Raw genomic sequence first — 21,897 nt, forward strand, 5'->3', positions numbered from 1 at the left:
AAAACACACAAAAGAGAAAACTTAATACACACAAATTGAGACAAATTATAATACACACCAGAAGTGTACAATATATTTAAACAAAATGACTCCAAAAATTCACAAACTGACTGATAAATACACAAATGTACCGTACAAAAATAGAGAAAACAAAAACACACAAAATGAACTCCAAACACCAATAAAAAAAAAATAAAAAAACAGAAACATTTTGTTCTTTCCTCTGTTAATGCTCAGACTGGTAATTACGTTAAAGATTGATTCATTGATTGATTCATTGATTGATTGATTCATTGATTCATTGATTATACTTCATTAAACCCAGAAGGAAAATTCAGTTTCAGTTACATCCCGACTAAGAAACATAAAAAGACAATCACATATATGCAGTGCGGCGCTCAGTTTCTTAGATGAGAAATATGGAACAATGGGTAAGAAGAAGAGGTCAAAAAGAGAAAACCAAACTAGGCCCTTGTAGCAAGGGGCGCAGTTTGGGATCATGTAAAAACTCTTCAGCAAACATTGCGACAAAAACCAACAAACACAGAATGCAATTCAATACAACAGCACATTAACCCAAGGGGGATGGGTCTTTAGGATGGGTAGTTAACAGGTCAGCCACAGGGTGGCGCATAGCTGCCCTTACAGCGCTTCACCTCCTACTGCTAACTGCAGGGAAGGAGGGGGGTTGGGGCCAGAGGAGATGGTGAAAAAAAAAAAAAAAACAGGTTGTGTGTGAACATGTGGGAGTGATCAGTGTTTGTGTGAGCGTGTGCCTGTTTTCCGAGACTCTGCTGTAGACTCTCACAGTTTGTCTCAAAACCAATGACATGGGACGGCGTTGCCGTAGAGATGACTTTGAGAGTGTGTTAGCCGAGACGAAGATCCCAGGGGTTCATGGGAAAGTGAGGGAGAGGTTCGAGCTCATGGAAGAGCTTGGAGGAAAAACAGAGCTTGACAACAGGCTGTTGATCTCAGAGGGGGCGAATGAAGATAAGTTGTTTTCAGACTGCTAATCACAACATTGACTACCAGCCCGATTGTTCCTGGTCATTCATATCCGATAATGTGGTAATTTCCCTTGACACAAACTCTTCACTCCTTCTTAAAAATTTACCACGGTGGATTTCATCTGAGAGTTCTGAGAGTTCGGCCCTTCCGTCAATGACTAGCGGCTTAACTTTGCGATAAATCAGAAAAATGCCAGTTACAATCAGCAGAAAACCTGGTGGATGTCTTCCACATCCTCCGGACATACGGGCTCTCCCTTGCCCGACCTCCTTGTTGAGAATATTTGACCAATAGCATTGAGAGACCAGCTGACCAGATCCATGATTTAGATTTAGGATTGTGATGCAGAGAGAAGCTCCTATTAGATTAAAAGTAGTCCATCTCCTCTGAGAGCAAGGAGCAAATAATACAAATTAAATTAAATAAAAAATACTGACATGAATGCTAATAGTATTGTGGACCCTCAGATCAAAGACATTCACATTTTTGTGGCCCCCACATGATAAAAGTTGCCCATCTCTGATCTACAGTATTCTATTAGCCATTTTGCTGCTGTTGAACATCACATCAATGTAAGTAACAGAAAGAAACCAAATGCCACAAAGCAGTTTTTAAAACAACCAGTGTCTGGACTAGAATTGGGGGGTTTCACAGGATATTTCAACCTTGATCACGCTTTTTTGGCACATCAATACATAGTTGATGAAAGATTAAAATGAGGCGAAGAGTGTAAGTAAACCTTTTAAAATGAATTACAGTAATACAAATTCAGTTTACATATTGTTTGGAATTGAATGTTTCTGAATGCCTCCTTTGTGTCTACTGACCCAGGCATTACAGTAAACACATCTAGTACAAAGCTTTCCCACATAAGTGTATTGCGGTGCATCACTTTACCTGGGTAAGGACAGCGGACGAGTCAATAAGGTCGGTTGGCATCCTTTGGCCGCTTTAGCTGCACCTTCAGCCTCTTCATGCCTATCTGAAAGCCGTTCATGGCCTGGATGGCGGCTTGAGCACTGGACGGGTTATCGAAACTCACAAAGCCTGAGACAAGAACACAAGGCAGGGAGAGAGGAAATTAATTCATATATAAATACATGAGAGGAGAGCAGAAAGAGGAGACAGGGACTAGAGCAGGAGAGAAGAGAGGAAATAAAAAGACAAGACGCGACGAGCAAAAAAGGAAGAAAAAAAAAAACCTTTTAACTTTCAACAATGACACAACAAAAGATCTTTGTTTTCTCCTTTCAGCAGATTAATTGAAAATATCAGAATTTGTGAAAGACTACATAAAACAGCCAAAGACTAATTACAGATATTAAGAGTCAAATGATACCGGGCTCTGCTGTGTTCTGTTTCTCTAAAAGCAGTGACCCAAGAAAACATTAAAAGAAGCTTTTTTTTTAATGTTTTCTAAAAGAGCACCTATTACTGTCACTAACAGTAAGTGTTTGAACTGTGTTTGAACCGTGAGTATCATCCAAAGTGCAGTGCAAAGGGCGTGAGGGTTGTAGCCAGGTGTGTCTGATGAAGGCGCTCGCTACTCTGAGTTATCACCTGGGTGTGGAGACGGAGCGAGCCTACAGCTTTCCACATCAAGACTCCCTGCCTGCTCTTATCAGACACCTCTGTGATTGACGGGCAGAATTTTACGCCTGCCAGCTGATTGGATCACATCGCTATGGGTCCAATTTAATTTGGGGGGAGAGGGCAGGCTTTTGTCAGTGCGGGCAAGATAAGGCTGCTGCTTTTACACACCCTTTAAACAAACTGAGGAGGAAAGGGCCTGTCAGGTGGTAGTGATCCCATTCCCAATCCTGCACCTGCACTCGCGCTCGCTATCCACAGCTTTAATGAGTTTCCATACCTCACATTTACATCCTCATGCCAGAAAAGAGGAGATAAGAGTCTTTGGGGTCAGAGCACAAGTGCCGGCCTCAAGCTTTTGAATTTATGCGCATTTAAACAGGAAGTCAAAAAGCAAACTTTTGTTTCATTACAGACATTTTCTTGGGTTGTACCAGGGTAACTGGCTGACGTTTCATATCTGAGATACAGCACTGAGTGTGCAGAGCTGTGCAACTCAATACCCCAAACACTACTAGGGTTTGAGGTACGGCTCTCACCGCAGCTATCCGTATCAGCAGAATGTTGCTAATGTTTGACACTTTTAATAAAAGCGCACACAAACTTAATTCGGTGACAACGGTAAAAATGCTCGTCATGGATTGTGTTAAGCTGCAGAAAACACAGCAGGGCTAAATTCTTACAATGGCTACATGCAAGTTGTTCGGTAGTTTAGAGCAGTTTGCATTTGTATCAATATACTCGTACTTAGCAGTTTGTTTATCTTTACTGAGGGACAGTCAGCACTCTTATTAAATGTTTTATTTTGTCTTGTGAAATTATTAGATATAATTTTAGCATGGCTTTACGATAGGGATCTTTTATCACAGCGGGGGCCACAAAAATGTGAATTTGTTTTAAACTGAGGGCCACATTCTAAAAATGCATTCAAACATTTAGAATAATGACCACTCTGAGCATTAATACATTTTTTTTTTAGTTATTTTTGTCTATTTTTGTTGTTGTTTCATCTATTTTCCTGTTATTTTTGTACAGTTGATGATATCATACAGTAGATGATATCACAGTCAACATTTATTGGTTTGCAAAAATGAAGAGCATAAAAAAAGAATGTGAAAAAAGAAGAAGTACAACGTGCTGCAGGCATCGTTAAATTAACATCCCTAGTTGCATCTTACAGTTTCTAAAGAAGTGTTTCCTTTTTTTTCTGTTTAATAAAATGAAGATATTTTAAAATGTGCAAATTTTACCTAACAAGGTGGAATTTCATCAAATCAAGTCAAACTGTTTTACTTGTTACTGTAGTTTTATTGGTTTTATTATCTTATGTTGTTAATCTGCCGAAGGGACTAAAGATGGCAATTATCCGTTGGCTATAATCTTACAAATTTACATGTATATGTTCATTAATAGGTATTGTCCCTGTTTTAAATAAAATAAACTCAAACTCAAGTCAATATAGTTTTTTAATTTAGTCGATTTAAAAAAAAAAAAAAAACAACCTTTCCGTTTCCGCACAGCACCTCAACTAAACTCTAAACTAAACACAACTACATCAGAGCTGCTCATCATTCAGAATAGAAGGGTTTTAAGGTGGCAGGACAAAACCCCAACCCCATAATAAAAAAAAATTATCTAATCCTAATCTAATGTCGAAACAAAAATGAACAACATATTCTACAACAAAAGTGGGATACACTCAGTGTTAAAGTTATGTTAATGTTGGGATTATGTCATTCTTAAGGTGGCTGAGAAATGCAAAACACATTTACCAATACTATAACAAATTTACATAAAAAGCACTGATTAACCAATAATCCTACATTAACATGTTATTGTATACTTCTAAAACGTACACATTTGGAAACAACATTATAAAAAAAAGCTAATGTTGAGAATCATACCAGGAGTGTTTTGTATTTGTCATATCTCAATGTTCCAAGCACTGAGAGCTTCAAAGTTGAGAGTGAATGTTTGAAGAAAGAAGCTCTGCCTCCTGCCAAGAGGATGAGGGACGAAGGTAAAACTAGTGAAATGCAGAAAAACTAAAATTGAGGCTGAAAGTGCTTGGCCCTGGCTCCTGGTGGGTGGACATTGGTCCGTGGGTGGCTTTGAGCCCACAGCTGAGCAAGATGAGTGTCCTGCTTTTCCATATTGAAGTTTTATTACCTCCGCCAAGAATATGTCAAAAGCACTTAATGGATTTTGACAAAATTTTAACTAAATATAGACATTACACCATGAAAGATTCCTCTAAATTTTGGAGCAGATCCAGAATAGTATACAGATTCAGGATCAGTTTGAAAAATCCAATATATATATATATCAAAATGAGGTCACAATCCAAAAAAGGTCAGGAACCACTGCACTAAATACTGTTTCTTTCCACTCATTTACAAAATGAGATTAATCAAATGTGTGCTACCATTCATTCATTACATCATTATTCTCTATAGTTGTTTTTAAAATGTTTTCTAAGCAAAATGGTGGATAAAAGGGGGTATTTGGATTTATGAATAAGAGAAAGGGGGGACTTGAGCCAAAAAAGCTTGAGAACCACTGATCTAGATAACCGCCAATACCTGGCAGAGAGGATGTGTGGTGCTTGGCGGAGGTTTGCGCTATTTTTCGTGTTGATTTACCTTCTGTTTGTTTAAATGTCTGTTATTAAATCAATTGTTGATTCACTGTCTAAATCTCAGGGTTGAACAACTAGCAGAGTAATTCCAACTTTTCTGACAGTGTGCTGCAGAAAAACAAGGACCGTAGGATTTCTTTTGACTCAAACATGTACGACAAAAGAATGAAAAGAAGATGGTCCAAGTTCAATAACAGTTCTGGCTGTTTTTACAAGGTAAACAGAGTAATAGTGACTAAACTATTAAGTCATCATCCTTTATTACAATTCATTCAATTAATCAAAAATGTAATAATTGAAGTACAGCTTTCAGACAGCATGTTCTAGAAGCCTTTTATTCCACATTGTGGATCACAATTCACTCCACAGTCTCTATTGTTCACTAGTTTTTTCCATACTTAAATTACTGTTCAGAGGTTTGGGGTAAACATTTCAAAAGTTCAACACAGCCACTACTGGTAATACTACAGAAACGAGCCATCAGAATCATTCATAATGTCGGTTTACATACAAATTCCTTATTCCTACAGTCTAAAACTTTCACATTCGGTGACCTTCAAATGCGCACAGATTTTCTACAGAGCAAGAAATAATCTACTGGCAGAAAAACATCCAAAACATGTTCTTTGAAAGAGAAGTAGCTTACAATTTAAGGTCAGAGTTACATTTAAAGGTTTTAAGTGTCAGAACAACTTTGAAAAGTTTTTGCATGTCAATTTGTGGAATGATGGAACTGAATGAGTGTGGAGCTAAAACAATGTTCAAACATAATTCAGTTTAAAAACAGGTATAAAGAAATTATTTTCAGAAGGTACATAGGAATACATTTGATCACTAATTACCAGTTGTTTTTTTTCTGTTTTGATGATTAGCTATGGACTATTCATGAATATGTAGATTGTTTGTTCAATGACATATGGATAAATAATTTTGTTATTAGTTGTACTTAAAAATAAAAAATAAAAAATTAGTCGTGATTAAAGAGATAGGATTAAATAGGTTTACACTTCTTCCTACTCCTTTTCCACACATGAAAGTTGAGAAGTTTTAGTGTTTGTGGATCACACCAATGGTCTATTTCTGCTGTTGAAATTCATCATTTTACATGTTTGAAATAACAACATCAATCAAAACTACAGACAAATCACATTTTATCATCACCTCTGTTACTCAGTAACCAAAAATGAAAAATCAAGAGGCCAGTTGTTGTTTTTTCTACAACCATGTTTAAGGCTAATAGCTATAATGTTTGGATATGTACAGATAAAGATTCAGCTCTCAGACACACTCCTAAAATAAAGAGTAAAGTTCTGTGATACTTCATAACTTATTCCCCGACCCAAAGCAACTATTGGATTTGTTAATGTCCTAGGAAAAGAGCTGGAGGCTCTTGCTATAAAAAGGAGGCAGACAAGAGTGATAAAAGCAGGAGAGAACCAGGGGTTAAAGCACGGGGTTTTTCCAGCTGAAATCTTAATTACCAGCCATGGAGGATGAGCCAGAGAGACTGATGAGGTTACAGCCTCTTTGTCCTTCCTCCCTGTTGACTGACGGATAGTGACAGTGAGAGGCAAATGTTTGGAGGAGGACAAGCGCACACCAGGATAGAGTGAGAGAAATACAGAGAGAGTGCCCTAGGATGGACAGAAGAGTGTGTATGACTTTGTTTCCATCCTCTCTGCATAGACTATATTGAAGGGAGAGTGAAAGCAAGCCAATGGAGGGAGTCTCTCTCTCTCTCTCTCTCTCTCTCTCTCTCTCTCACTCTGGCTGTCTCCTGGGTGCCGCTGTCCAACTGAATCAACAGCAAGGCCCACACCAGTCTATTATTATCTCTTTAAGCCCATAGATTCCACCTGCACTGCCTCAACCGTGATGAACCGGGATGCTGTGTGGGAGGTGTGAAGAGGTAGAAGAGAGGGGTGGCAGGGTGCCGCTGGGTTGCCTGGCTGCAGGATTGTGGGGGGGTCTGAAAAAAATAGTTTTTCTTCCTGTTTAGAAAAAAGCAGGGAATCAAGGTGACCAATTCTAATTGCCTGAGGAAATTTGAGTCGAAGGGGTGTTGTTAAAGTCTGTAACTAATGGCCAAATACATCGTGGGGGTCATGTTGTGATTTAAGGTTCAAACACTATATCATCAGCTATTGGTGCTCCTTTTGTATTTCCATTAGTGTGCCCGTATCTCATTGCGGAATATATGTGATGGACCCATGAGTCATTGTTCCTCCCTCTCCCTCCTGACCTCCTTGTGCGCACTGACATGTAACGCCACTATTCAAACACTAATTGCCGCTTGATTAATCCTGACATTGGGGGTAAATGCAAAATCAAGCACTAATTGCAAAGAAGCAAAACGAGGCATGTGAAGAGGCTTTTCCAAAGGAATACAGAATACGTGTTTTTCCACTCACCAAAACACTTGCTTTGATTGGTCGCTCGGTCTACAAAAACTTTGGCGGAGATGACGTTGCCAAAAGGTAGGAACATTTGCATGAGCTCAGCGTCTCCAAACTCCTGCGGCAGGTGATAAATAAACAAGTTGCAGCCTTCTGGCCCTGTTGGTAAGAATAGGACAACAGTGATGTTAGCAAGATTATAAACAATCGCTCACACTTTATCTGAAGTTTTATACATAAGGCTGTCACTAACATGAATGAGGTGTCATAAAGGCTGTCATTAAGTGTTGTTCACTAAATCAAGACACCTTTGGAGCTATGTGTGCATTTTTTGGGTCAGTTGCATGATGTTTTTTAAATCAGAATTAGTTATTCTGAACTAAATTATTCAGAATTAAAGTGTTCTGCTTCGTGTTTACATGGAAACAGGTTTATTCAGGTTTATTTAATTCCACTTTAGGTCTGGAGGTTAAGAAGAGTTCCGATCGGACCCTTCATATTAAATAAATAGTCTCGGCTCTAGTCCGGGCCGCCATTTTGGACTTTGTCGTCACCAGCGCGTCATCACAAGCGAGTATGCGCAGAACCACCGGAATTAACTTAAAGCGGAAATTAAAGGTAGGGTTGGTAATTTTCAAAAGCTAGCGTGATTTTGAAAGTAGCTTCCTCTGAGGGCTATGCTTTTACCCCCCCTCCCCCGTCCCCTCATGCACGAGCACCGGTGCTCCAATAGCGGACCTCAGCTCATCGCTTGTATGGTGTAAAAACTCTGTTGTCTCATGTCTCATTCAGCAATAAGTAAACACTAAACTTTATCATTATACTGTATATGTTAAAAAAACGCAAGGGGTCGAGAACGAGCAGGGAAACAGGGAGACGTGATTGGTTTCTAAAAGACGAACCGTCTTTTTTCATTGGTCGAAGTTTCTACAGGTTTACAGCTGCTACAGATGACATATTTTCTATGTTCCTTTTTCAGAGCACATAAGATCTTAACTTTTGTCATAAAGAAAATTTCCGGAGAAAATTACCAACCCTGCCTTCAAGTGTTTAAAGATTGAGGAACTGTTTAATTTGGAATTAAAATCGGAATAAACCAGTCAACTAATTTGGATTTAAGTTTAATTCGGAAGTAAATTTACATTAGGAATTAAGTGTTTACAAGGTCAGTTCAAATTGGATTTAACTTTTATTCTGAATTAAAGAGGAATTAAAGTTCTCATCTAAATGTGGCCATTATCTATCATTAGCATGAAGTGTCATGAAAGCTGTCATTAAGTGTTGTTTGCTAAATTATGACACCTTTGGAGCTACATTATGTTGGCATTTTTTGGGTTAGGTGGAGGGATCTAGTGGGGTTAGGTAGGGTTAAGGTTAGGAGTTGACAACTTATTCAAGCTAATGACAGGTGTCATGTCATATTACTGACAGCGTAATGTCAGCCTTTATGTATAAAACACCAAACAATCACTTGTCTGAATTTAAAGCTGCTACCCATACTATAATAAATTTATTTTAAAAAAAAATCCATAGGTCTCATTGTGGGATGTGGAGTCACGGAGATGTGTGCATAGAAGTGTTTTACATTATTGTGATATCATGGGAATACCAGGAACAAAGCGGTCCTCCTTGTATGGTGAAGCAAAACAATCTAATAAAAGGTACAACCATTAGATATTTTTGTAAACCTGTTTTGGAATGATCTGTTCCATCTTCACATCCCAGTATTGGAAAAGGTTTTAATATAACTATGTAAATCATCATTGAGTTGCAATGTAACACCACCTATCCTGTTACTTTGGGACTGTGATACTGAAATAGAAAGAAAGTGAGAAGGCAAAGCTAACATTAAGACATAAAGTTTTTTTTTTTTTTCTTTTCTTTTTTTGCACCAATTATTATGTGACAGTAGGCCAGTCCTCTAATCCCTCTCCACCCCTCCACCCTTATCCACCCAACTGCCACATATTGTACGCCCAATCTGGATAAAGGCAGGAATGAAGTGAAGAGAAGCTAAGAGAGGGAGAGAGGGAGAGAGGGAGAGAGAGAGGGAGGGAGGGAGGGCTCTGTGATGAACTTGGACAGTAAGCCTGTAGCTGGCTGCCTGGATAGCTTTCTCCCCTGTCTCATTGCTCAGGGTGATAGCATGACGAGATGAGACTGGGTCTGGTGAGAAGGCTGATAAGAAGGGCAGCAGTGGTGGCTGGCTGTATTGCTGCTTTGCCTCAGCAAGATAGGACACCACACGCGCGCACACACACACACACTCACGCACGTACACACACACACACACACACACACACACAGGTTAACAGACTGCTTTTTTCAGCTACGGTTGGAGCCTGAATCCCAGTATAGTCTGTGTGTGATACTTAATTCTAGCTTTGCTAGACGTATTTTGTTTGAGGAACCGATGTGCCTCCAGCTGCTAGAGGTATTTGATGGCTTTGAAACTATCTGCTCCCCTGTTCACTTTATACATACTGGTTTGACTCCACTCATTTGGGAATTACAAGAACATGGATAAGGTAAACCAGTGGTTCTCAAACTTTTTTGGCTCAAGTACCCCCTTTTTTTGATTGCTTAAAGGACCCATGTTAAGATAAATCAACTTTTCTATGCTTAAAACATGATAAAAGTGCTATTTGGGTTTCATAAACATGCCCAAAGTTTTTTTTTTCATTGATTCCCTCAATCATTAGTTAGAGGGTGATTTGCTCCTTTCTTACTGCAGGGTGAGCCCAAACACTTCGCTTTAATTTGATGACACGTTCCCACTTTGATGACGAATTTGACTCAGCACTGAGCTGGAGAAGCCGCGCCTCCAGGAAGCTCTCTGCCGTGATTGACATGTAAACAGACACGCCCACAACGGTAGCGTAGTGCTATATATGTATTTTCTACAGTCTATGTCTGTACCGGTGAACCCCCCCCCCTGTTTATAAAGCAGCATGAGCTCAGCTATGGAGTGGGTGGGAGGAGGGCGGGCCTTCTTCTGGCCATATGTCACCGTCAGTGACGTGCCGTCAGGGTAGGAAAGGTAGGCAGTGCCTACCCAAGGGTGAATTGATATTTTAATTATATATATATATATATTTTAAATTTTCATATAATTATATATTATTTATTTTCCATTTCCAATAGCCTACAGTACCTATAAGTTTGAAAGTGTCCGCATTTTGTGCGTTTCATAGCCCAAATTACTAAACAGCACTATTTCTTGGAACAGCTGCACAGTCTTTTTTTTTCGCTCCACTGTAAGGCAGAGGGAGGCCACGCCCCCTCCCAAAGGCACGTTGCTATTCTGCCTCCATTCTCATTGCGTGATTTTACGTGTTTGCGCATGCGCAGTCAGGTCCCCAAGATGGAAACCATTTACGTGTAAAGGCAGTGTAGAGAACTGCCTTTGCACGTAATCGCGCTATGCTAAATGCTATACGTAAGTTCACAGTACATTAGTGAATTGATATCACAAGACTGCTGCTGCTACGTTCTCTAGCGAGTGGGCGGGACAACACTACAGTGTGGATGACAGTGCTGAAGATGATAGAGGAACTTTGTTTTGAGGAAAAACGACAGCTTTTAAAAGATGGAGACCAACACCTGAGTTACTAGAGCTTCAGCTAAGGTAAGGTCAGAACATGTTTCATATTTTTCACAGTGAATGGTAAAAAAGGAAGAATTGGCTTTGTGGATGCTCCTCACTGAGGCTGTTCTAAGTTGTCATTTTCTCTGTGTTTCTGTGTTTCCAACACAAACAACAGATGTGCTGCCGTGTCATGAGATATATCTTGTTGGAGAGTATGGACGCTATATTAAATAATTGTTTATGTTTCTTTAATGGTGTTCATGATGTTGATTTTGTTTGATGGCTAAATTTTATATTTTGATAAGCGCATTGAGATGACTGTTGGAAATTGCTTTATACAAATAAAATTGATTTGAATTGAATTAACACTTGACAGCAGAAACATATGAAATTGTCACTGGTGGTCTCGATTTGCAAAGTGCCTACCCAACCCTGGTGGTCACGGCACATCACTGGTCACCTTGCAGGGAGGAGGAAGTCAGTGTCCTGTCTATAGACACACCCACTCATAAATATGCATAAGTAGGACGCAAATCAGCCTGTTTGTGTAGAGTTGCTCAGAAAGTGACATTTCAGAGACTAAAACTCTGGAAAACAGGCGAGTTTGGGAAAATAAATCTCAAATACTATGTTTTTGGGGTTCTTAGAATAAATGGAGATGGGTGAAAAATCTTTAATCTATGCACCTCCTTTCTTCTACAACCTAGGTTCTCAAAGTGGGGCACAGGTACCTCCAAGGGTACGTGTATAATAATTCAACATTAGAAACTAGGAAATAAATAGAGCAGCAGTCAGGAGCCTCCATTGCCACAAATGACACGTTGGACTTTGTACCTATGGTGACAGGAAACAATCTCGTCAAAAAAGTGCAAATATGACATGAACAGCAACATTGCTTTGCGTTAGTCAAACATGCTGTCAAGACCTTCACGCCCTTTGCCACCACGTTCTTGTGTGAGAGTGGATTTTCAGCTTTGACAAACATGAAAAAGAAAATATGGAACAAGACCATTTAGGACTCAGACTCTCTAAAATTCAGTCAAACTTTGCAGAGTTTTGTACATCCTCTTAACCTCATGCTTGTCATTGAAATTGTAGTGTTGTATTTCACAGTTTCAAGGTGATAAAAAATAGAGATTTTTTTGCCAGTAGGCTAGTAAATTAAATCAAGTGATATTTCTAAATAAGATGTTTTCTTGTGTCCTTACAGATTATTATTATTTTTTTTTATTGTTATAAATGAATCCTCAACAAGATAGGTAAAACTCGGGGACAAATTTCACTGGAGGGCTTCATTTTATATGACATTATTATTGTGTTTTTTAAGTGCAGGAGTAGGGGGTACATGGCTTCAGCTTATAAGTCTGAAGTGGTAAGGGATTGTGAAAAGTTTGGGAACTACTGTCCTTCAACATTTTGCTCAGAATTTTATGAAAAAACACTATAGAGCACAAGTGTCAAACTCAAGGCCCAGGGGCCAAATCCGGCCCTTTGGAGCATCCAATTCGGTCCACAGGAGAAAGCAAACAAAGGCGATATTTCTAAATGTTGACAAAGTATAATTGCGCTTTGAACGTGTTTCCATTGTTTTGGACAGGTACCTTATATCTCCCGTGAATTCTCGTCCCACGCAACTTTGCTGCAGAAAGACGAACACTCCACACCTCCTTATAACACTCTATATTCCTTTGTTGTTTTACGTCTAATGTGGCAGTAATAATAATAAGTATAATGGTAATTAATAACTCGGTCTCATCTTTTGTTTACACATACCGCGTCATGTTTTCTTGAAGAGAAGTGGTCATGTGACCATGTATTTGTGGAAAAAGTGTTTCCATGGTGCTTTTGCGACACATTTCAATATCAAAACGCCTGAAGTTCCTCGTTATGAATGCGTGAAAACTTTTTAGCAATATTTGAGTGTTTTTTTTGTTCAAAATTTTTCCATTACCAGTTATTGTGGTATTTATATTTTGCACATTTCCAAGGGTAATGGAAACGCAGCTAGGGGAAACATGAATCATCATTGACTCTGACTGGAGAGTCGGAGTAAATGCAACTGGTTTTGACTTTCGTTTTCATTTCTGGAGCAAAACTCGTCCACTTGTCAGCAAGTCAATGATTCATTTCTCATCTTGTTATGTAACAAGCTTCAAATCATAGTCATACATGTACACTACGAACAAAATACAATGTTTGCCTGAAAACACTTCATCCTAGCAATTGACAAAACAAATCTACGCAAATTGCTTCTCAAGATCATGGTCTTAAACTACGCTGAGGTGGTCTCTTAAAGTGTCTAAATAAAGCAGAAGAGTAAATGTGTGAGTGGATGTTATTTTCTGTTTCTCTCTGTGTGTGTGTGTGTGTGTGTGTGTGTGGTTAATTTAAGCTTTCTCAGGCAGACCCTTTACGTATCTCTACATCAGGGATATTCAATTACATTTTCAGTTAGGCCTTCAAAACAAACAACTTAAGCTGGGCAAAACATATTCCAGGGCCATTAGGCCAAATAAAACTGTGTATAATGAAAGTTTAATGAATATGTAATAATAATAAAACTTACAAAAATTAAATAAATAAATACAATGAAGCTTTCTTAGTGGAGAACTTGTGATGATAACTGCAGGCATCTTCATTTAAAGGTGCCTTAAATAATGCGCAAGGTCGTAGCTGACAGAGTTGTTTCTTAATCATATTTCTTTCTTCAAATTAAAACATGCTTTTGGAAAAAAATTAACTGTTTCTTTTCTTTGAAAAAAAATGTATCCTAATTTTACCAAATTTTTGTACTGTATTAAACAGGGTTTGGGTCAATTACATTTTTAAACTACAGTTATGTCCTCAATTATCCATGCTTAGTTACAATTCAGTTACAATTACGTTGACCAGGGTTTTTTTCCAATTACAATTACAATTACAATTAATATTATAATTATTATTTTTCCCTGAAGGTCAATTACAATTACGTTCTCAATTACTAATGTTCAACTACAGTTATTCACAAATACTGAGCCTTTGATAAATAACCCCATAAAATGTTTCTGTTAGCATGTCTTAAGGTAACAGGTCTGTTTTAATCCATTTCTTAAATAAATCTAATTTTGTTTCTCAAACCTTGGATACCTTGTTAGGCTTCCTTATCCATGATATTATTGGCATTAATATTTTCTGTGTTGGCATTTTTTTTTTTTTTTTTTTTTTTTTTGTTAAAATGATCCTTAAGAGAAGTGACGGCAAACTCGATATGAAACATATTTTAATCATTTTAACTAAATATGTGTAAGCCATAGAACTGTTACATAGTTTCCCGGTTTTGCGTTAAATTTTATTGTAAATAAAATTTTGTAAATACAATTACAAAGTCAATTGTCTGAACTAAATTACAATTTATCAATTGAGATTACATGTTTTTTTTTTTTTTTTTTCATTTACAATTACAATTATTATCGTGTCATATTTGTAATTAATTACCAATTACCTGATATTAAATGATGAATTTGCTGATATATGTGCCTGGCACATTTACGTAAACAAAATGTATATTGGTTCACATTGAAAACAATGTGACCTTTCTGAGCTATTCATGGAAATGCACATCCAGTCTGCTAAGGACTGTGAGCTTGGTCAGTTTACATGGTTTTACTCATTTTTAGTGCATGCACGATCGTGTTGGGGTTGCACTGAGCAGCAACAGGAAGTGTTGCATTCAATGTCTGTCGGAAATTGTGTAAAAACTCCTGGGATGTCAGACAGTTGAGGTGTTTATTCTCTGCTTTGTTTGATGAATTCAAGCTACAGTACATAGGACAGGGTGTAGAAGATGAATGAAAAAACACTAAAACTAAATGAAGAAACTCATTTCTTATTTAAATAAGATAATTATTTTATTAGGACACTGCGTTTATGGCAGGGGTCTCAAACTTATTTTAGTTCAGGGGCAAATACGGAGCAGTTTGATCTCAAGAGGGCCACAGATTTATGTGGGAAAACTTGTACCTGTAATTTCAACATTATTGTGCCCTAAATAATATCCAAGCAATAAATGTAAGATGTCACTCCTTATCTTCACTTTAAATTTTCTACATTCAGTGAATAATTTCTATTCAATAATTTTAAGAAAATTGAAGGATTTTGTAAGAATTTTGAGTTTTTTCAACAGCTTAACCTGACTTCAATCATGCAATATAAGCACCAGGAAAAATGTGAGCCCTTGCAAATATTGTTGAGTGTCATGTACACAATGGTTCATGTAATGAATGTTAACTTTGTCCTGCGGGCCAAATTGGATGCTGCTAGGGGCCGGATTTGGCCCCCGGGCCATGAGTTTGACACGTGGTTTATGGTGTTTTGTCAAATTTATTTTTATTACATTTGTTAGTGTTGTGAAATTCTGTAATGCCTGAAAGTTTGTGCTTTAGCAAAAAAAATACATAAATAAATAATAAGATCAATTTGCTAATAGCTACTGTCGCTACCACATGCTGGCTCAAGCCAACACAAAGAATTGTTGAATTTTCTAGCCTTCACAGGGAGGTTGAACTTGAGGTTGGCCTGTGACTGTGTTTTGAGGTTTCTTGTTAAATTGTAGCGCTGCAGACTGTGGCAGTGGACTGAGACAGGCTGGGACGACAGCCAAACCCCAAAGGAGGCCAGGACTCAGACAGGTCACTGCTCAACCCAGAATATCTTTTGTGTGTGTGTGTCTCTGTGTGTGTGTGTGTGTGTGTGCGTGCGTGTGTGCACGTGACGCTCTGCACATTAGCATGCCTACTATAATTCTTGCTAATGATGTAAATGTTCCAGTGTATCACTGAGAGATGAAGCATTCATAAAGACCCAAGGACTCTATTTTTTTCTTTTAATTGTAGAACTATGTGCCAGAATGTGAATGCGCTGCTATACAGACAAGTGAGTGAGTTTATATTTATAATCATCTATAGCAGTGGTTCCTAATCTGAGTTCAATCGAACCCCGGGATCGCTGAGTCGGTCTCTGAGGTTAAGACACACAGTATAAATGTGTTAAACTCGGGACGCCAATTGACTATATATAGAATTTTATTTATTATGGTATTTTATTCATTATTATTTCATTTCATTACATTTGTGTGTAGACCTTTCACGGTTAATTTATTTATCTTTATCTGCATTTTTCGTTCTGTCAAATGTCTTTTTTGTTTTTTTTTCTTATTTAGTTATTTATTCATTTTTAGTAATTCTTCTTCCCCCCCCCACCCCCTTTCAGTTATTTTACACACACACACACACACACACACAGGATTTGTAAATATTTGTAAATATTGTTTTGAGTGTCTTTTCGGTATCTTACACTGTTGTCATTGTCTTGTATGTATGTTGCAAAGTAAAATATACAGGAAAAAATGTGTTAAACAAGATACATTTATTAAATGTATTATTTTACTGTTTAAAAAATAAATGACTACAACAATGTTACATTTTATTTTTAGTCAGAATCTGTCAATATCTGCATGACAACTTTACCGAACAGTGTTACGGTCCAAATAGTATCCAGAAAAATTGGTGACTGGGCGGACTTTTGCTGCCGGCCCGGACATAAAAAGGAGCCACACATAAGTCACATTACTGGTGAATTGAAACGTTATTAATACATGAATAAATCAAAACCAAAACATGGATGTTACGTAAAACATTCACTTGATATGTGGAACCAGGGATGGTGTAATGAATCTAATGGTGCTGCTTGTTTCTTGTGATCAACTTCCGTGTGTGTTGACAGCTGCTGTCAGCGGTATTTATAACGTGCAAAATAAACATTTTTCCCGCCCTCAAAAAAGCTGTAATTGTATTTTGCAAAAGCGTCAAATGGTAGAAGTTCTAACATCTATTATTCCTCACACCAGCCTCCCTGTTGATAGTCAGTCACCAGTTTGGATCCCATTTGGATCGTAACACCGCAAAACAAAACATAAACGTGAGCAGCTTTTTTACGGGCTAAAAAATCCACAGAATGCACGAAAACGAGAACCCCTCAAAAAATAAATTACGACAACAATGTTCAATTTTATTTTTAAATATTAAATCATTGAAAAATGAATTGTGTCCCCACGATGCTGAAAAGAGGAGCAAGTGGGTCAGAAAATGGATGGATAAATAAAAGTGTTTTAAATAAATAGAAAAAAAAAAAAATTGGCCCAGGCTTAAGTGTTTGTGTACGAATAAAATATACACCTATGATTTAAAAAAAATTGATTTTATTCATCCAATTCCGAAAGGATTGGGTGAATGCACTCCAATAGGGTTCAGGACCACTTATTTATAGTGATTTTTGTGTGCGTGACCCTGGTGTGCACTCATGCTACTGACAAATTTAAACATGAACAAACTTTTCCTTGGTGTAACGTTAAAACGTCTTCATTCTCATGTGTGTTTATTAAATCATTCATGGTCCTCCACGCTGCCTCATTCAATCATAGAGATGAAACACATAGACAGAGAAATCACATTATGACGAGTGATTTACCATCACAGTATATCCTGAGCTTTATTACATTTGATTCCTTAGCATAAGAATGAACTCTACACCAAGAATGGTAATAAATGATTATGCATGCCGCTAATTAACGTGATGAATATTTATAACCACTTAAACACATTGTAATGGACTGATTAAGCAGTCCAACGCTGCAAGTTTGAATTAGTGCAGTTTTTGAATAATGACAGAGTAACTTTCCATCTCACTGCTAATGTTCTTCTCTTTAAATGGGGAGCCTTTTTCCTCACATTTTCCCCAGCCAGCTTTTTCCCTCCCTTGCTAATTCAAAAGCAGTGCTGCTACATTAGAATGGAACATGGCAATTATCACCTTTTATCTTGGGTGGGCGCGCTTGCTCACTCTTACCTTCCCTCTGTTGCTGGGTAATGATGGTTGGTTGCTGGGGGAACGCTTGGCTGATTGGCGCATAGGCGGCAGGGTAGGCTGCTGTTGCAGAGGGAGAACCATGGGTGAAATTTTTCACATCTCCATTTTCATATTTAATACAACAAAACTCAAAAGTTATTATGCCATTGTTCATTTGCGTCCTCCAGACGTCGCATAAATACATTGTAATATGACTCGGAGCTTAAACTCATTTGGTTGGTGGGATCACTACATGGAGAGAATGGCAAAAATAAAAAGAATGGGAGTGGGGTGCAGTTCAACTGAGCAGGCACACAAAGACGGAGAGTGAGAGAGAGACTAACACCATGTTAATGAGAGCTGATGTCAGGCACAAAGCCATGGTTATGAGGTGTGTCTTCCCTCATGTCTAAAGCGATGGCAGGTTCAAATCCTGAGCTCCAGGTGTACTGTTGGAATCAAAGGGTTTTATCGTCTGGGGGGAAATAATCAAGTCAACTGGAAATCCTTTAGCTGTCCTAATGTAAAGTAGCCTAATCCCAAAGAAAATGGTCTGGTGATCTGGCTGGCTCAACCTGTCACGGTGTCTACTGATGTGACAAAGTGAGGAGGTAAAGGGGACAAGGGGAGAGACAGATGGAGGTAGGAGAGGCATATCACCTGCGTAGTGTTGGACGCCAGCATAAGCCTGTTGGAGAGGGTCGGCCACTGTCGGACTCTGTGCTGCAGAGAGACGGAGAGGGAAGAAAGGGAAAGAAAAGGGTGACCAAAACGCAAACACAAGGTAAAAAAAAAAAAACAGGTAACACTTTACTTGAAGTTTTTTACATAAGGCTGACATTACACTGTCATTAGTATGAATAAGGTGTCATGAAGGCTGTCCTTAAGTGTCATCAATTATGACACCTTTGGAGCTATGTTGGCATTTTTTGGGTTAGGTGGACGGATCTAGTAGGGGTTAAGGTTAGATAGGGATAGACATGTTTCAAGGCACGGGCTAAAGGAATCCCTTCCACCTCCCTAAAACAGTAGATTTAAAATAGTAAAATCAAAAAAAGAGAAAATTAAAACCAGGAATTAAAGGAACAAATAAAAAAAATAGGAGGAAATAAAAGAGAGGATCTGCAGCTTCCTGTGAGAACAAAAACGCAATTATTGCCCCACCAAAAAAAAAAAAAAATCATCAAAGAAAATTACTGAAATATGGATAGAAAAGATAAAGTGCGCTTATACCGGGATGTGGAGGAGGGGGTTGGGGAAGAGTAGGGTTCGGGGGTATATGGAGTTAGGGTTAGGCGTGGGGAAGGTAATTGTTATTGCATAATTGATAATTAATTACAATTAAGGCATAATTATGATTGCAGTTGTAATTTAAAAAAAAAAAAACATGTTGCTGTTGTTATAATTAAATTGTAATTGAGTTTAGATAATTTACTTTGTAATTGTAATTGCCATGAAAATTCCATAAAAATTGTCAGTTATGATTTAATGCTAAACTGGGGAACCATGTCACAGTTCTATGTACAGTTCAACACATATGTAGTTAACAATTATCAAAGTATGCTTCATATCAAGCTTTCCCACATTTTATCATTAAAATAAATAAATAAATAAATTGAAAGGTATGACACAAAAAAGGCTGAACTCAATATTTAAATCAAGGGCTATACTGCCCACACCAAAAATGTTAAAACCTATATTTTCATTGATTAGGAAGCCTAACAAGGTAACCAATAGATAGGAAAGTAATTAGACAGATATTTGTTTTTAATGTATTTTACAGCTGATTTAGGACCCATGATCATAGGAGGAATTACCTTTTATTAGATTATTAATTTCAGGCTCAGTAATTGTGATAAATTGCAACTCTAGTAATTGAGAACTTAATTTTAAGTGACTTTCTGAGGATAAAAAATAATTGTAATTTAATTGTAATTGGAAAAAATACTGGTCACTGTAATCGTAATTGAAAACGTAATTGTAACAGAAAAATTTATTTGACTGCAACCCTGGTTAGTGTTAGGGGTTAGGATTAGGGTTATGGTTAGAGGTTAAGATTAGGGTTAGGGGTTAGGATTAGGGTTATGGTTAGAGGTTAAGATTAGGGTTAGGGGTTAGGGTTAGGATTAGGGTTATGGTTAGGGGTTAGGATTAGGGTTATGGTTATGGTTAGGGGTTAGGATTAGGGTAATGGTTAGGAGTTAGGATTAGGGTTATGGTTAGGGGTTAGGATTAGGGTTATGGTTAGGGGTTAGGATTAGGGTAATGGTTAGGGGTTAGGATTAGGGTTATGGTTAGGATAAGAAACAACACTTAATGCCATCCTTCATCATGACACCTTATTCATGCTAATGACATGTGTTATGTAACAATAATGACAGCATAATGTCAGCCTTTACGTATAAAACTTTACGTAAATTGTATCCAAAAAAAAAAAAAAAATGAAAAAAAATACCGTACAGAAATAATGTTTAACTGCTGGAAGAATGAGATCACACTGGGAGTTCCATTGTCATATCTTCCAGTTTGTCAAAACGCCTGCTCACCGCAGATGTTTGTATCAAATATTAAACACATGCCAAACAAACCACTTTGTAGTTCATTACAAATGCAGCTGCCTTTGCATAATGCAGAAATAGGTGAGTGGATGTCTGTCAACTCCTCAGGATTTGAATCCCAGACAACATGATGGAGCCTGGGCTATGAGACACATCACATAAACCATTATTGACTGATGGCTGAACTGATGGTCACGATACTGGATTTCACTTCTCAGAAATCTGTCAAAAAGAGTATTGAAGGAGCCTCAAACCTGAACTATTCAGAAGAAGACATCACGACTGCAGGGGATTTCAGCTGGATGTCAATTTTCTGAAGGTATTGTGTGATATATATAAATGTAATATGGTGTGTGATTATGATTCAAATCCAGTTCCACAGTAAATAATCAAACATTTATAAACCACCACAGTCAGGGTCAAAGACAACAGTTGGAGCAGTGAGATGCATTAACATTCTGTGCTTTTAATGGATTCCATTGTCTCACCTGGGTACGGATGAATGCCATTGGTGTAAATGGGCTCAGAGGTGTGCTGCCCGTTGCTCTGAGGGGGGAGGGCACTGAAACCGTTGACACCAATAGGGGTGGCTATGCTGGGCACGGCCGTGGCAGAGATGCCTGGGGGTGTGCTGGTGCCTAAAAAACACATAGAACATGAATTAGGGATGTTCAGGGGCCCAATAAGGAACAGTTTGATCTCAAGGGGGCCACAGATTTAATTTATGTGTGAAAATGAGTCATTTCAACATTATTGTGTCCCAGTTTGCACTTCTACATAGATATAAAATACAAAAATATTTAAGAAACTGACAATATCTAAGCAATAACTGACACATATCAGTGCCAACAAGATCTTTGCTTTAAATTTACAAGATTTTGTGACAAATTCCTATTTAATTAAGGAAAATAGTTTAATTAAATTTAATAATTTAAGTAAAATTGAAGGATTTTGTAAGAATTTTGAGTTTTTTCAACTGTATCATTAAAAATGACTGTAATAGTGCGATATAGGGACTGGGAAAACTGTGAGAACCTGCGAATTATTGTTGAGTTTCATTAAGAAAATTATTCAAGTTTTCTCTGTCAATTTTACTTTCTCCTGCGGGTCGAATTGGATGCTCCAAAAGGCCGTATTTGGAACTCGCGCTATGAATTTGACACATGTGCCTTAAATCATGTAATGTTCTACACTTAATAGTCCACTGAGGAAAACTTTTCAAAGCCTTGTTAC

The 21,897-nt window shown here is 37.8% G+C and overlaps 1 protein-coding gene across 5 annotated transcripts in view; it reads right to left on the reverse strand.

Moving 5' to 3' along the window:
• celf6 (CUGBP Elav-like family member 6) overlaps nucleotides 1–21,897 on the reverse strand; it is a 230,306-nt gene that overhangs the window by 12,184 nt on the left and 196,225 nt on the right. For 4 of the 5 annotated variants that reach the window (XM_028476904.1, XM_028476897.1, XM_028476884.1 and 1 more), the window contains 5 exons: nucleotides 21,153–21,302; nucleotides 18,767–18,829; nucleotides 18,107–18,187; nucleotides 7,651–7,794; nucleotides 1,909–2,058 (listed from right to left, as the gene is read on the reverse strand). In XM_028476904.1, coding sequence (XP_028332705.1) covers nucleotides 1,931–2,058; nucleotides 7,651–7,794; nucleotides 18,107–18,187; nucleotides 18,767–18,829; nucleotides 21,153–21,302 — 566 coding nt within the window. In that variant the 3' untranslated portion in view covers nucleotides 1,909–1,930. The remainder of the gene's footprint in view (nucleotides 1–1,908; nucleotides 2,059–7,650; nucleotides 7,795–18,106; nucleotides 18,188–18,766; nucleotides 18,830–21,152; nucleotides 21,303–21,897) is intronic. The other variant, XM_028476891.1, reaches the window with a different exon arrangement.

This window comes from Gouania willdenowi, chromosome 3, assembly GCF_900634775.1.
Source record: "Gouania willdenowi chromosome 3, fGouWil2.1, whole genome shotgun sequence".
Taxonomy (NCBI): Eukaryota; Metazoa; Chordata; class Actinopteri; order Blenniiformes; family Gobiesocidae; genus Gouania; species Gouania willdenowi.